The following is a 16124-nucleotide window of genomic DNA, read 5'->3' as shown; positions in this document are numbered from 1 at the left end:
AATAATTATATACAAATAAAAACAATATAGCATCAATGTCACACCATCTTGTAAAATATAGCTCCTTGAAGGGGACTTGTTTAGCTAAACCAATAATGCTGTGGTCATAAGCTGAAAATAGTCTTTATTTCTTGTTGAAACTGAAGTTTTGACTACTTTCTATCTCTAGACCTTTGACTCAGCTGTGAAGACCACTGCTGGTGGAAAGAATATATGAAAATGAAATGTTTATATGAAACATTAGTTCTGTCATATTTCAGACAGGTCTTATCAGAAGGGAAACCCATCTTTCTTGCTCTGGATGGATGAATACACATTTGCATTAAGAATTTATAATGTAACTCTTGCAATTCTATACTTTCTGCTAGTCATGAACTATCTTTTAAGCTCCACAGTAAGTTTTCCAAGGAGCAATTCCCAAAATCCTGGGACCAACGATCCACAACTTTCTTCATAATGTCCAATTTCAATGATTTTTTTAGGCTTTCATAGTAACGACCCACCAAGACTTTGTACACAGCAGAAAGGGGCCAGCATTCACCAAAGGGAGATTCTGTAAAACCTACAGCATATTTACGAAGGAGAGATCAAATATTGTGCTGTAACTGCAGATAAACATACCAGTCCCATGGTCTCAATATATAAGCAGTTTTGAGAGCATTATACGACATGACTGTAGCTGCATCATCCTGCAATGCATGATGAAATCAGGGATAACCATCTGGATGCCCATCTTTTGAAATGAGCATCCATCACTCCTGGAGGGAAATCAGCATTGCCAGCTATTGGCAAATACTCTCTATTTCTTTTTAATATACATCTACAACCTTCGGCATAAGTGGAATGAGAGTTTGGTTTTCAGATACTTTTATATGTAGATAATAATCAAATTTTGGTGCTTTTGGTACATAATAAAACTGGTCAACTTTGTGCACTAAATTTATGTCTTACTCGATTAAAGGACTGGTTTGATACAGATTTGGTTGTGAATGTTTCTAAAACAACCCGCCTGGGGATGGGTAAAGTGAACCGTAAGGAATTGAGAACTGTAAACCAGGTTTGATCATGTACAAATTTCCCGGATTCCTACTGTTAGATGTTTGGGAGTGATGCTTAGAAACAAAGGAGTAAGTCAGGAACATGTGAACTGTGTTGTTTAAAAAACAAAAAGAGCCATGGTTCAATTGAAAGCGATTAACCAATTACAGTCCTCTTCTGTCATCTTTCCTCTTTGTAATTTGTCATTTGTTTCCAGCCTGTTTTTAAACTAGCACTGCACACCGCTCTGATATTCCTGTGAAGGGCAGTATACCAAGTTTTTAATAAAAATAGTGATGCATGCATTATTTGGATTTTTGTTGGACTAACGTTAGCAAATATGTTCAAAAAATTACAAATTCTTCAGAATATGGCAGCAAGGCTTTTGTTCAAGAAATGTAGATGGGAAAGTACCCACCACCCTGTAGTTGTTACACTGGCTCCCTATAAATGAACAATGTCAATTTACGTTACTAGCATTAAGGTCATACATGATTCAAAGTTTGTATAACCGAAAGAATTCATTGTGGGTTACTGTCCAACTAGACCTTTACAATCTGAGTCTTGGAATCTGTTAGTGACAAGCAGGGGCGTAGCTACAGGTGGGCCCAGGCCCACCCAATCACAACTCAGGCCTACCCAGTCAGCGCTCAGAAAATCGGCATTAAAAAAAAAAAAATCTGTGAAGCCGTTTCGCAGGCAGCGCTTCGAGGCTGCCCTGCGTGCATTGCAAAAGAAGGAAATCGCGTCGTCTTCGGGCCTTCCCTCACTGTGTCCCGAGGGAAGGCCCGAAGATGACGAGGCGATTTCCTTCTTTTGCAATGCACGCAGGGCAGCCTCGAAGCGCTGCCTGCGAAACGGCTTCACAGATTTTTTTTTTTAAAGCAGGGTGGTGGCAGAAGAACTAAGAGGGCTGTCGACGGAGCTGGTAGTCAGGTCGGGGGGGGGGGGGGGGGTCTCAGATGAGGGGACTCAGCATTGATGCAAAATATGCTATCACGTAACCCTCTATTGCCTCAGATACAAAATAAGATTGTGACCCTCCTGGAACAGAGAAATACCCAGTGTACCTGAATGTAACTCACCTTGAGCTACTACTGAAAAAGGTGTGAGCAAAATCCAAATAGATAAATAAATTAATAAATGGAGAAAGAAAATATTTAGAACTATGGGTTCAGACCTTTGGAGTGATTTATCTTTGGAAGTAAGAGTACAACAGTGTTTTCCTTTAGGAAGGGTCTAGAAACATATCTATTTGCCTACGCATTTATAGTAATGTTTCTATTTATGACTATAAACCATTTTGATTGTGTTCTATACATTAAAATTGTATACAACTGCACCTTTATCTTAAAAGTCCAAGATGAACGTTTACTCCATCGGCTGCTTCAGCAGTTCCTTTGACAGGGCAGGCACGCCCAACTTCCTATAGGCGTGCTGCAAAAACTAAGGGCACATGGGGGGGCTGGAGCTTCTTAATTTTATGTTATATGACTATGGCCTGTGGGATAAGATACTTTAATGACTGGTATAGTGGGGTTGAGACCCTTTTCTGTTACCTCAGAGTTGTGAGTGGTAACCCGATCTTACAGTTGGCCCATGCCACTTGGCGCTGGTTGTGCAAACGACACTTTTATTGCTATTTATCAGAAACCAGATCTCCAGTAGGCAAACAAATTGTTATCCATGCTGGGCAGGAAATCCTTGGGCATTCATTATGTTCATCAGCTATTAACAGATGAAGGCCACCTGAGGTCTTTTGGTGAGCTACAAACTACTTACTTTTTACTGCCCTTGGATTGCTATGCTTACCTGAAACTTGCACACTATGTTCGCAGCTTTGGCTGGACCAATCTTTGCGCTCACCCAGTTCATCCGGCATACCATCATCGTTATCTGCAGGACACTAAAGAGGATTTTGACTATATCGAACTGGGGCCGTGTGGTCAAGGGAGATCACTCTCAAAGTCACCTCAGCTCAGGTACAAAACTGCTAACTGGGGACTCACATCAGTTTCCGAATGTTTCCTTCTGGGAATTACAGTATAAGTTTGTGTTGCAACTCTACATTTCACTGCACCGGGCTTTTAAAGCCTCCTTTTGCTCATCCAAGGCTTGCTTAAAGTGCCAAGCTGACTCGGGCACTCTGAGCCATATATTCTGGACATGTCCATGAGTTCACCGTTTTTGGACACGATGTTCCAATACATCTCAGTTCAGTGGTCACAGACTTTCTCTCAGCCTGCTTATTCTGTTTGATGTGTTCTTGATTCCAATTTCTGTGCCGGTAAGTATGTGAACCTTTCTTCGCTAAGCTGTGCTGATTAAGGTGGTGGTGGTGGGAGCCCACTGCTCCTACTCTTGCGGTGTGGCGCACCCACATGGACTCTCAGTCATTGATGTCTTTCTCTCCGATGCTTGCTTACCTTGATATAAGTCCCAAGCAGTGTTGGGTATTGGAGGTAGAGGATTGAAGTGAGGTTGGTGGGTGGGGTGGTTTTGGTTGTCTATTCCTTCTTGTCTGTTTAGATAAAGCATCTAAAACTAGTATTGAGCTATCTCAAGAATGTACAAATACCTGAAGGACATAAAATATGAATTGGAATTCCAGATAATTGATATGGAACAATCTTTCAGACTGGGACCAGGGTCCCTTCAGTGAGCTGAAGCATCTATTGTGAGGACTGAAAGATAAGCTAATGATGCAAATAGAACACACTTGGTCATGTTACATTTGAACATCCTGAAGACGAGGAACGACCACAAGAGGTGGAGAAACCCACAATTCCTACTTCAAGGTAATACAGCAAAAAGGAGTAGGATGGTCTGGCCTTTGCAATAACCCAGGAGGATATCCACCATACAATGAAATGAAACCAGTTCCACTGGAATATGAGATCTCACTGAGGCTCTCTCATTTTCAGGCAGGCACAGGGTACAAATGTACTGCAGAAGCCATATGACCTAACACTGCAAGCTGGCCTGAGCTGTGACAGTAATAGAGCAATGAATGTTCTGGACATAAAACCATAAAATCTACAATCCATCCTCTGCCAGAAAAGCTCTTGTTGAACTATATCCAGAATGGTTCCTAGGAATGAAATCTTGTTCATCAGTTGGAGTGACTTGTAACAAATCCTAAGCTCTAAAAGCGGATGAATTATTTCATTTGAGGGCTTGAGGCAGGTTCTTCAAGGAAAATGCCAGAAGACTAAGTGAACAGTGAATACAGTGAGGCATTCAAACACTCTGGAGGGCTGATGAGAGGCAAAAAGATGACTTTGTACTAATAATGGTCCACGTGCAAAACAAACTCAGTGGTATCTTCTACAACATGAATGGATTGAAAAGTGTATCTCAGATCCAGTGAGCACAGCCAGTCTCCCTTCTTCAGTCATGAAAAGTAAAGAAAATGTATTCATCAAACTTTTTCTTGCACAGAGAGGTTGCGGACTGCAAGAACTAATATGGAATGCAAGCCTCATTTCTTCTTGATGATCAGGAAGTACCTGGAATTGAAGTCCCTTCTGCACTGGACTCCAGGAGGAGATCGACTCTTTTCTGAAGCAGATGGGTAGGGGCTTAGGCTTAACTAGAACCATAGCAGAGCTTGATATGGTGGTACTTTATCTCCAAATAGGAAATCTCCAGTTCATAAGCATCTGCCAGCCAGCTATAAACATCCTCAAGAGGGCCAGATGCACGCAACCATATTAGACATCTTGCGGTAATGGTAGAATCCGAGATCCTCAAAGATTTATCTAATGTATCATTGGCCATGCATACAAGATAGGTTCCACACATCTGCTTCTGCTAGAATAGCTGCCAGCTTACACTGTACTTGCAAAAAAAAATGGCTGAACAAGAAATGTTGAATCTTTGGAAGATGGTATGTGTACACTGCATCACATAGCGCTGATGAGCTGAAATGCAGGTAGAGTGTACTGCGACTCTGGAACATTTTTTGCCCAAATGGTCTATAAGCCTGGAGCCTTTACAAGTCGGCATGTTAGAAAACTTACTGCATTTTATTTTTTGGCTTTATTCATGATTGACCCAACTACTACTGAGGGATGAGAAAGCTGAATTTTTACAGAATACCTGTATTCTGTATTTCAGCCTATCTCAAAGAAGTTGAGCATAAAGTAGGGCTATACCAAGGGCTCTGCAAGCAATGCAGCTGCATAAGGTGTAAGGGTGCCAAAATTGCTCCTCATTCATTGTTTTGTCTTTTTTTAATTATTGGCTGTGGCACAGTGGATGGAGGCACCAGGGGGAGTGTCGCATAGGGCACAATTCTGGCTTGGTACAGTCCTAACATAAGAATCTGTACCAAGCCAGAATTGTGCCCTATGCGACACTCCCCCTGGTGCCTCCATCCACTGTGCCACAGCCAATAATTTAAAAAAGACAAAACAATGAATGAGGAGCAATTTTGGCACCCCTGCCTCCCTTGCACCTTATGCGGCTGCACTGCTTGCAGAGCCCTTGGTATAGCCCTACTTTATGCTCAACGTCTTTGAGATAGGCTGAAAGATAAGTGGGAACTGCCACATATGAAGCTGTTGCTCTTATAAGGTGGCCATGGACTACTATTGCTACAGTAGCTTTTGGGTTCCCTATGAACTTTACATTAATATGTTGAGTTGTTAAAGTTCTAAGCATGCACAGCACTTCCCATGTAGTGGTCTCTGTACTGGTGTAATGAGAAAGGAAACTTTTGCTACATGTTGAATTAATATTGGGTACAAGATATTTTCATAAAGTGAATCACTGCATGCAGGAGAGAGATAGATCAGAGGGACCTTTTGCAGATTACACCTCTACCTTTAAGGAGAGTACCAAAGGAAAAAAAATCCACATCTGGGCAGTTCTCCAGGACACTTTGTGAAAGTTCCAAGTGCAGCTGGGAGGTAACAAATGGCCTCCTTGAGGCTCAAAGTACAAAGTAAAGAGCAAAGAGACAGTCAAATCTTGTGATTAATGAATGTCTTTCTACAGGAGTAACACCTGTGGCCTGAGATGGTGTTGTACTGGGTTGTTGATATCAGATAGATAGCAAGTCCTTACAGTAGCCTTTGGCCAATTTATTAAATATCTTTTGTAATAACAAATGAAGCTCCCCTAAAAGAGATAGTGAAACAGATGAAGATGACTCACTGGCTACTCTTACTAGGACCAGAGTTGATGCCATCTGAGGCTATACTGTCAACCATTACACAACTGAGGACTGCGGCTCAGTTGGGAAGCAAGAGGATAACTGTGCTGGATTTGAACTATTGGTACCAAATGTCTTGCTCTGAGAGACTGTTCATGATATTTGCTGGCCCAATTTGCTGGAGTAGCTATGCTGAGAGGCCATCAGAATGAATGCACCGCCAGAGGGATGATACTGATCTGTGCTACTGTACTGGCAGAATCTGATGGTGTAGACAGCATAGGAGATGGCTGAACTTAAGAGAAGCTCCTTGTGAGAGCTCAGTGCAAATATACCTGCACTTTCCTAGCACTTTGAAATGAACCCTAGAGGACTGTCTTCACCTCAGGCCTTGTGCAAGCATTCAAAAGAAAGCCATACTTTGGGTTCGGAAATCTCCAAGGAGTTTCATGCTAACCTGAAGTATCCCTAGAGCTATTCTTCTGTGCTGGACTCTTGAAGTCTATGTGCAGGGAGGCATCTGCTAGAGTATGCAGAGTCAGCTGAACTCTGTGCAGATGATAACCTTCTCTCCTCACTGGGAATGCAGTATTTCTTCTCTACTTCCTTCCAGACTCGTGGAGAGATCCACCACAATGACTGGGGTCAGCCAGATTATGGTACAAGCTCACACAAATTGGGAATTTGGAGTGGGTATCAAAGTTCTGGATCTTTCTTCCACACTGCAAGTGGGGCTGAAACTGATTTTCATCTGGGACACTTCGAACATAGGTTAAAAGAAAACCAGAAAAAAAAAAAACAAAGCTGCTGAGGAGACCACAAAGTAAATGAAGGACTGTGCAGGCTCAGGACTCTTCATTTCATTTTGAGCTCTAGGAGAGCTGTTCTGCCCCAGTGCTGTTGGATGACATCATCCAATTGTGTGCCCATCCTGCTCACTTATGAAAAACCTGGTTTCTTTCAACTGTGATAAGAATTTCTGCCATTTAGAATTTTCTCTCTTGTGAAAGACAGGTCCTGCAGGTAGTCATAGACCCCAGGATGGACAAGCCCTGGCTACAGAAGAGTAATATCCAACAGCAGAAGGAAGAAAGGAGAATATGAATAATGAAGGGACTTCTTGCTCAAAAAGAAAACCCATTATAGAAATAATCAGCTGCAGGAAGTTGAGTTATGAGAAACTTTGTTAAAGTGAATGGATTAGGAATTGTAACATCACTGAATGTATACAATCAGGATTAAAACAGAAGTAAAGGTTCCAGGATGAAATAATATATCTAAAATGGGGCTCATTTTAAAACAGCTTAGACTTACAAAGTTCCACAGGTTACTATGAAACTTTGTAAGTCTAAGTGCTTTGAAAATATGTCTCTATGAGAAACAGAAAAGAAGAAAGACTGCTCTTGTTTTAGAAGGAAGTATCCTGAATAGTCAGCTAGGATAAATATAGAAACTAAGGCATAACGAACTTTGCTATTTTTACTGATTCATGTAGGAGATTACTATAATTATGTATAAGTTATTAAAAACCATGGCTACTACATATCTATTTTCAGATCTCTGCTCTTCTATTATAGAAAAATATTTTAATATTGTGCTTTTATTTAAACCAAATTTGCTGCCACTTCTTTACCAGATCCCCTTCAAGATTCTCATTCTCACTCATCAGATATGTCTGAACATTAGAAATATTTTAGATAACCAGAAGTTACCTTGTACCTCGTCAGCTGCAATACTTAACTAGTGCAAAACCACCAATTTAGAGGAACTGACAGTACTGCTCAAACACGTTAGCAAAAGGTACATCAGAGGGAAGGACAACACAAAATGCCATCAAATAAGTGAAGTGTATGAGACTACAAAAGAAACAACCAGGCGGACTCAGGAATCACAGGAAGCAAATATTTTATTTATGACCTGCCCCATGCTTCGGCTACTGCCTGCATCAGGGTCTGCCACAAAGTTGTTCCATCTGTGGCCTCATACACTCCACTTATGTTAGCAACCATTATACCACTTGTACAGTGCATCTAGCCATCATTCAGTGGCGCATGCATTACTCACTGATGGACAAAGCAACATTACATAACCAACCCTTAAAGCACAAGTGATGCAGCACAATCTCTGATTACTGGCATAGGTAGTACCATATAACCACCCAAAACAAGCAGATGGTGACACATGACTACTCAGAAATACCAAGCGTACTGCTCAAGCAGGCACTATGTGATGAACACTAAAGAGGGTAATTTTATAAACCATTTTCACTCCTAATTACTTTTTAGGAATGTAAATAGGCTCTTATAAAGTTAGGTCTTTCCTACAAGTACATGTAGTAGAAGTTGGAGCTTGAGGTTAAATGGGACCACAGCAAAACTCAATCCGATTGAAAACTGTGGTACCTCATGTGGTAGCCAATTACAGCAAGCGTGCTCAGGACAGGAGTTACCAAGGAGTTTGGGCAGAGTTGCAATTTATGTGCATATTCAATAAAAAATGAGCTCAACATTTACACCTGTACTTTAGCAGGTGCAATGCCCATGCCTTCAATCTAGGCACAATTTTCTTTTTGGATTTATACTAGTATTTTATGAAGACAGTCACTTATGTGTCTCCATAAAATACATTATAAAATAGGTGTCATCCTCACTGCCAAATTTAGGTCCCTGTTATAAAATTACCCCCTAGTTGTATAGCACAGATCATGTCACACAGCCACTGATCAACAATGCCCAGTGCCATGCTGTGCATTAGCCAGCTATGCATAAGTGGTGCCACACGGCCTTTGACCCACAGGCACAGATAGCTTGGGACAATTTTATTATTATCTTGTACATTATATTGCAAGATCAAAGAATAGCACAAGATAAAGTACGAAGCCAAAAGAAGCAGGCATCTAAATATGCTAAAAACAACACCAAGAACCACCACTACTCAATTGCAAAGGCTGTGAAACCAAGCTGTGTATTTTCAAAGCACTTAGACTTACAAAGTTACCTAGTAACCTACAGAACTTTGTAAATCTAAGTGCTTTGAAAATGAGCCCCCAAATAGCCTAAGAAAACCTCATCAACAAGCACAAAAATGTAGCACCCAACTAGCATACTAATACAGTATAACATGTGAAGAAAATATGAGCCAATGCTTTTCGTCATAACCAAACTTGGTCAATAATTCTTATTATCTGAGAGGAGGGTTTCTACCAGGCCCTTTTAAGTCATGATTTCTATTACAGTGTATGCAAAGCTCAACCTGTTTAAGACTGTATAAGTGGGCTTTTTATAAACAAAGCCCAAGTTTAGAAACAAACCCCAATATTGGTTCATTTATGCAAATCCTGTTTAAGTAACTTTGCAACTTGCTCCGTTTGGTTCTTCTGGTCTTATTATAATAATTGCATGCAATGGGAAAATAATTCCATCATGGTAACACAAATATGTATCTTAAAAATATGAGAAAGGACAGCTAAAAATCATAGATGGGGAACAAAACCTTTATTTGGCCAATAGTACGGATATGGAGGTGAAAATAAATGAGAATGGGATGAGTATGATGTGCAAATACATTTCATAGCTCACAAGTTAAAATGAGACACGTAAACAGACACAAATGGATTGATTGCACTGATTTGGGTTTGATGGCAGTCTATTGCACCAGTTATTCTGTTAGTTAAGTCAGGAGATAGAAACCTCAGCTGGCAGTTTGGCTGGCTTTGCCTGTTAGTGACATTTGCTCCCAGCAGTTAAAAAGGCATCACCCATGCCTGCCTCTAGTCCAGCGCCACAGCTGACCCTGCCACAGCTCAGAAGACATGCTTGGGAAGAACTTTTGCACTCGGTCGTTCCCCACCTCCAAGATTGCTGGATGCCCTGCTATCAGCCTCTAGCCTGCTCAGATGCTTCAAGGATTTATCCAAGGCCTCTTCCAGACGTCCTCGCAGCCCCTGAACAGCTTCCAGTTCCACCTGCAGTGCCGTATCCCTCTCAAAACTAAATCAGAATATTTCAGAGATAGAAAATGAGCAAAGAAAACAACTGATAAATATATGAAGTTCAGCGTAAACGCACAAGACTGCCTTTAAAAGGTGATCTACTGTAGTGCTTGCTAAGTGTGATATAATGATGATGGGGTCTTGCTATAACTGGCAAGAGCTCAGCAAGTGACATCTGACTGACTGAACACAATACAAAGGTAAAATCCTAAAACCAGTAGGACTGGTGCCAAAAACAACATAGTGGAAAAATGGGAGTCTTGACAAAAAGTATTCCACAATTGGAGCACTGCTGCAGTACCCGCCCCAACTGCAAATGCACTGTGGTATCTGGTTCTGTGTGTACACACTATATTATCTCTTGTATATGCATTTTCATAGAGGGAGGGTATAGTGTGCACATGCTACCGTAGTCACTTGGCTTTGAATGTGTGCACTCACTATTGTAGCTCTTTCTATATGTGTGTGTACTATAGCTAACTGGCTCTCTGTATACAGGTTGTCCTCCCTCTTACCTGACTGGCTGCATAAGAGATGCCACCAGATTGCTGTACAGATGCTTTTCATCCTTTAATGCTTCATTGAGTTTAGCCTTCTCTGTAACAAGTTGCTCCAAATTAAGCAGCAGCTGCAGAAACAGACACACAATAACATACAGATTGAGAGGAAGAGAAGGAGTTGAAAGAGGGGAAAAAAAAAAAACTAATGGAGGAAGGGTGCATCTCTATCAACATGGAGGGGAGGAGGACCTGCCAGGCTCTGGGCAAGAATGACAGTAATGCACAAATAACTCATCCTGTTTAGTACCATCATACCTCCTGGCCTCTGCTCTGGGGGCATTCTTGTGCATGTGACTCTACTGTAGACAGCTTCTCTCGAAGTTCTAAGACTTCTTGCACTAGGCGTCCCATGTGTGGCATTTCTTCAGGGTTAACTAACTGCATTTGCAGATCCTGAAATAATGAATATGACCAAAAACAGTTCTGTCAGTGAAATATGTAGTCAGTCACTGTTCTGTCAGTGAAATATGTAGTCAGCCACTGCACAGAGAAAGGGCCAAGCTAGAAGGTATGCACCTAGAGTCCTAGCTTGGAAAGATCTGAACTGATGGAATTCTCATATTAAAGAACTCTGTGCTTAGCAATCACTAGAACAAAAACATGAGGAATCACCATCACATTAAGAAAGGTAAGAGATTTTCATTCCTTTTTCAGTTGTAGCTAAGGTGAATTACATTTAGGTATTGTAGGAGTTTTAAGGAAGTGTTTCAGAATGGCTTTGTGGCAAGATAGTATCATAAGGACTGCAGGGCTCCCTGTTGGATGGGATGTTAACAAGGATGATGTGCCAAGCCTACAGAGAGGACCACTTCTGTGGTCATTTGTAGTGCACAATGCCATAGCAAATTTCGTCTCTGACACGATTGGTAAATCTTAGCACCCTGCTATGGCACTACTTCCATGTGGGACGAAAGATGTTTATTCTTAATACCCTAGGTTTCTGCAATTGGTTTAAAAAAAGCAAGTGAGGCATGGCTGAAAAGAAAGTGGCAAGTGCCCATCTGATTCCATCAGAAGACAGGAATTACTAGGGGAGGTGCCCAGAAGCAGTTTCAATCTCAATGATTAAAATTATTTTAAAAGCACGATTAAGCAGAGCATAGGTAATGGAAACAAGAGTAAGGTGACGGATTCAAGCAGCTCTCCTAGTCATGTTGGGGACAACTTTCAGAACTACTCACACTTTGCAAATTCTGTGGGTATTTGAACCCAGGACTTTTATATTGAATTTTCAAGGCGAAAGTACAGTATACTTCCCCTTTGCCATGGGAAAAAGTACCCATATACATTTATACCTGATGATCCATCAAGTACTTTTTTCTGCAATAAAAGTGTGTGTAGTTCTGAAAATGTGAAACCATATATTTTTTGGTTTCTCCTAATCTAACCCTGCTCTCAAAAATACTTTGCACAATGTGGGTATACCACTGCATACACTTTTTACCTGTATTAAAGGTGGGAAATTTTCAGAAAACTTTTGTAAAAGTGTCTTCTCACTGGGCTTTCCCATCAGACACACCAAGGTACATGGACACATGGCACATGGCTGCCTCAACATGTGTAAAAAAAAAAAAAAAAAAAAAAAAGTCCAGCTGCTACAAATATCCAAATTCCAATTTTGGAAAGCCAGAATTTGGACCTTTTACAATGCAGTTCATCCAAATAGCAAAGAGGTGTGTTGGGGGAAGGGCAAAGGAAGGCCCAAAGGTAGGACGTCCAACAGCGATTTTCGAACTGGAAGAAATATCCATATCTAAAAAGGAGGATGTTTTAATCCAGGCTTGTTTCAGTCATGTCCAAGTTACAAAAAGATGCTCTGATTGAGCAGCTGACCGCTGGAGGGATTAAGGTATGACCCCTCCTTAATCCCCCTTCCTACCCACTGAAAGTGAAACAGGAAAGGAAAACCAGGCTCTATGTCAGTTGCAGGAATTATGGGTTTTCTGAACAAAGCAGCAAGCAGGTTAGAGAAGTAGCCGCGTGGTAAGTGCAGTGGACTGTAAACCAAGGGACACAAATTCAAATCCCACTGTACCTCTTAATTGTTTTTCCTGGGGCTCTCTCCAGAAGCAAAAATATACTTATTGTACTAATAGTTATAAGACACCTGCAAGCCTGAAGGCAGTGGTGTACATTCAAGTATAGTAGGCATTTTTCTGTTCATGGAAGGATCACATTTACAAAAAAAGTTACAGCTGGATCTGAACCTGTGTCCCTTGATCTGCCAGACAGATGTGTCTGTGCCTTGCTTTCCCTCAATTATAATTTAAATGTTTCAGCTTGTAAAATAGTTTTTCAAGATGGGTATCTTGTCCTTCTCATGTACAGGAAATCTGGACGTTTTTCCTGTTTGAAAATTGCTGCGAGATGGATTTTTTCTTTTTGGGATGTTATGAATAGGACATTTCAATTCTGACTTGGGCATTCTTTTGAAAATGCCCCTCCACGGCTTCATGTAATACTGGAAACAATTGTCATGGACGGATAGCACTAACCTTTATCAACTCTTCTTTGATGTGGATCTTTTTTGTCAGAGATTCAAAATCTGCTTCCCGTGCCTGAAGCTCCTCATTTTGTTTCCCCACTGTACACTGCAAAGCCAAAAGCTCCAACTGCAGGAAGCAAGCAAGCAAAAGGATGGAATTTGTGAACCACCTTGTTGCTTAACTTTACATAAATACACATTATGGAGGTGATTCTGGCTATTTATTTTTTTGTCAGTGTGTAAATGAACATGCACATATAAGTAGTGATTCAGGACAGGTGCTACTTATACATGTGTCCTGTAGCATGCACAGATTTACAAGGAGCAAGATCTGGGCAAAGCACGTTTTCCCAAGCCAAGACCCAAACAAGGAGTTAGCCTACAGTTATGTATGAATCGAAGCAGAGGTAATTGCTGATATGGAGATTTGTTTAAATATATGTGACCATCTCTGGGGAAAGGTGACCAAGTCACCAGAAACAAAAAAAATGAGGTTTTAATGAATTCTGTTAGAGCAAGCAATCTGTAATACAGTAGTCCAAACCCTATCTTTTTATGTGAAATTTTTTTTTTTTTAAGTTACAGAAGTTCAAACGTAATTTTTTTCAGGCTGCTTATGGACCCGTGACATGAAAAATCACCCAGTTTCAACATTTTGAATCCATTACTTTAGTTACATTTTCCCAGAGGATTTCACATACATTAAAAAAAAAATAATCTCCACATCAGCATTTAACTCTGCTTTGATTCATGCATAACTGTAGGCTAACTTCTTGTTTGGGTCTTGGCTTGGGAAGATGACATGCTTTGGCATTCATATCAGGAGACATTCAAACCAATGGATTTTCATGTGTTTTGCTGATTACTTGACTATTTTTTGAGGACTGCGCATCCAAATGAAATGATGGTCCCCAGGCATTTTAACAATGGTTTCTCACATAGGAGATTAAACAAGGTGGAATTTAGTCTTACCTGTTAATTTTCTTTCCTTGAATACTGTTAGACCAAACCATGCCAGTGGGTTATATCTCCCGACCAGTACATGGAGGCAGAGAAAGAACAAAGTTTCCAGTGACATCACTGGTCTAAGAAGTGGTGCAATCTGGAGCTAGTCAGTATACTATACCAAAGCTAAGATTAAACTCTGAAAACAAAATCAAAACCTCAACAAAACAAATGTCAACTTAGAGAAGAAACCAGAACACAGTGCTCTGTAGATCCTGGACCATGGAATCAGAACCGAGGAAATTCCTAACTCCCAGTCTTCCTGAGCCGAAAGCTGGACTGCTCTAATGCGACTCAAGGGAAGGAAATTAACAGGTAAGACTAGATTTTACTTTCCTTTTCATTGAGCTAGACCAGTCCATATCAGTGGGATGTACCAGAGCTCTACCTTTCAAGGCTAGAGGAAGACAAGATTCCCTACACTACTGCCCTGCCAAAAGCACTGTTGTGTCTGCCCGAGACATCCAGTGTTTAATGCTTCACAAAGAAATTTAGAGAGGGCCAAAGTTCTGCCTGCTATTTCTTACTTTTTCCCCCCTTTTGAGGCTGAAGGGGTTGGGTAGGGCAAGCAGGGTCCACTACTGTGCTGGCTGGGGCCCTAGAGGGTCTGTGTCAGCCTGCTCTATGAGCACAAGCCCACAGGCAAGGGCTCTGAGCAGTGGAAGGCTACAAAATTAAAAAAAAAAAGGCACCTCTAATCTTAACCATGGACTTGTCTCTGGGAGAACACTGGACCTCTTGACTCTAGAAGGAGAATGCTATAAGAGTCAAGCCCTAATTTAAAAAAAAAAAACCCTGCTGTACTAGTCCAACCTGCACCATCAGCTGGGGGTAGAGAAATACTGATTAGCTCCAGAATGCACCTCTTCTTATACCAGTCAGGCCCTGGAAACAGTGTTCTTTCTCTACCCCCAACCACTGGTCAGGGGATAGAACCTACTGGAATGGACTAGTCTAGCTGGATGAAATGAAGAGCCTGAAGAAGTTATAGTGGTAAGAAAATCCACTAGTGTGAATGTTCAAGCCTTAGGTATATGTACTAACATGTATATACTAGGCATATGCCATCTCTATAACTCATCTTCAGCTTTATCCCCAATAACTAATACCCTATCTGCACCTCAAAAACAGAACTAGTTATACACTGGAGGCTAGAGAAAAGTATCCCTAAAATAAGGGCTGGATTCAGTAAATGGCACTCAAAATTCAGTTATCAATAAATCAGAAACCACATTAGATCAAAAATAAAAACAATAACAAGACAACCACAAAAAGTGGTTACTAATCAGCTGTTTCTTGATGTATATAATGCGCATGTGTGAGCGTTCTTTCACAGGATATAGATCGATTTGGAGTGGGTTCCTTCCAAAGTTGCTGCACTGTGAGTAATGAAAATTCTGGATTAAAAGTATGACATGAAGTGAAATTTTGTAGTATTTAAATGATTTTTACATAACAAATACGAATGCTGGAGTTTTACTATGATTGTTTTGTTTTGTAGTTTAGTTCCCCTGAAGACGTCGTTTTGTAGGCGAAACATGGCCCATGTAGGGAACTTGGGATTTTGCTTTGCTCCACGTTTGAATGGAGATAATTATACACTATAAAAGTATTACATTGACCAGGACTTTACAACGAGTGATCTCTGGACGTCAAGCTATTGGATTGGACGTCAAGCCATTGGATCAGACTCTCTACTCAAGTTATGTAACAGCTGTACATGTATATATACATACACAATTTTATATTTTGTGAAAAGATTTTTTTGAGTAGCATCTTTATTGAGGAGGAGGCAGGGCGTGTGATGTCTGTGAAGGTGTTATTGCATCTTGATTTCTGAGTCTTTGTATATACACCAAAAAACTGAGCACATATCACAAATATTTT

At 40.8% G+C, this 16124-nt stretch overlaps 1 protein-coding gene across 6 annotated transcripts in view; it reads right to left on the bottom strand.

Moving 5' to 3' along the window:
* Positions 1 to 16124, bottom strand: part of PDE4DIP (phosphodiesterase 4D interacting protein) — a 310072-nt gene that overhangs the window by 109205 nt on the left and 184743 nt on the right. For 5 of the 6 annotated variants that reach the window (XM_030207593.1, XM_030207594.1, XM_030207589.1 and 2 more), the window contains 4 exons: positions 13243 to 13359; positions 11003 to 11140; positions 10703 to 10815; positions 10046 to 10185 (listed from right to left, as the gene is read on the bottom strand). In XM_030207593.1, coding sequence (XP_030063453.1) covers positions 10046 to 10185; positions 10703 to 10815; positions 11003 to 11140; positions 13243 to 13359 — 508 coding nt within the window. The remainder of the gene's footprint in view (positions 1 to 10045; positions 10186 to 10702; positions 10816 to 11002; positions 11141 to 13242; positions 13360 to 16124) is intronic. The other variant, XM_030207591.1, reaches the window with a different exon arrangement.

This window comes from Microcaecilia unicolor, chromosome 6 (assembly GCF_901765095.1).
Source record: "Microcaecilia unicolor chromosome 6, aMicUni1.1, whole genome shotgun sequence".
Classification (NCBI taxonomy): domain Eukaryota; kingdom Metazoa; phylum Chordata; class Amphibia; order Gymnophiona; family Siphonopidae; genus Microcaecilia; species Microcaecilia unicolor.
Note: the sequence above shows the minus strand (reverse complement) of the source record. Positions and strands in the feature narration are given on the sequence as shown.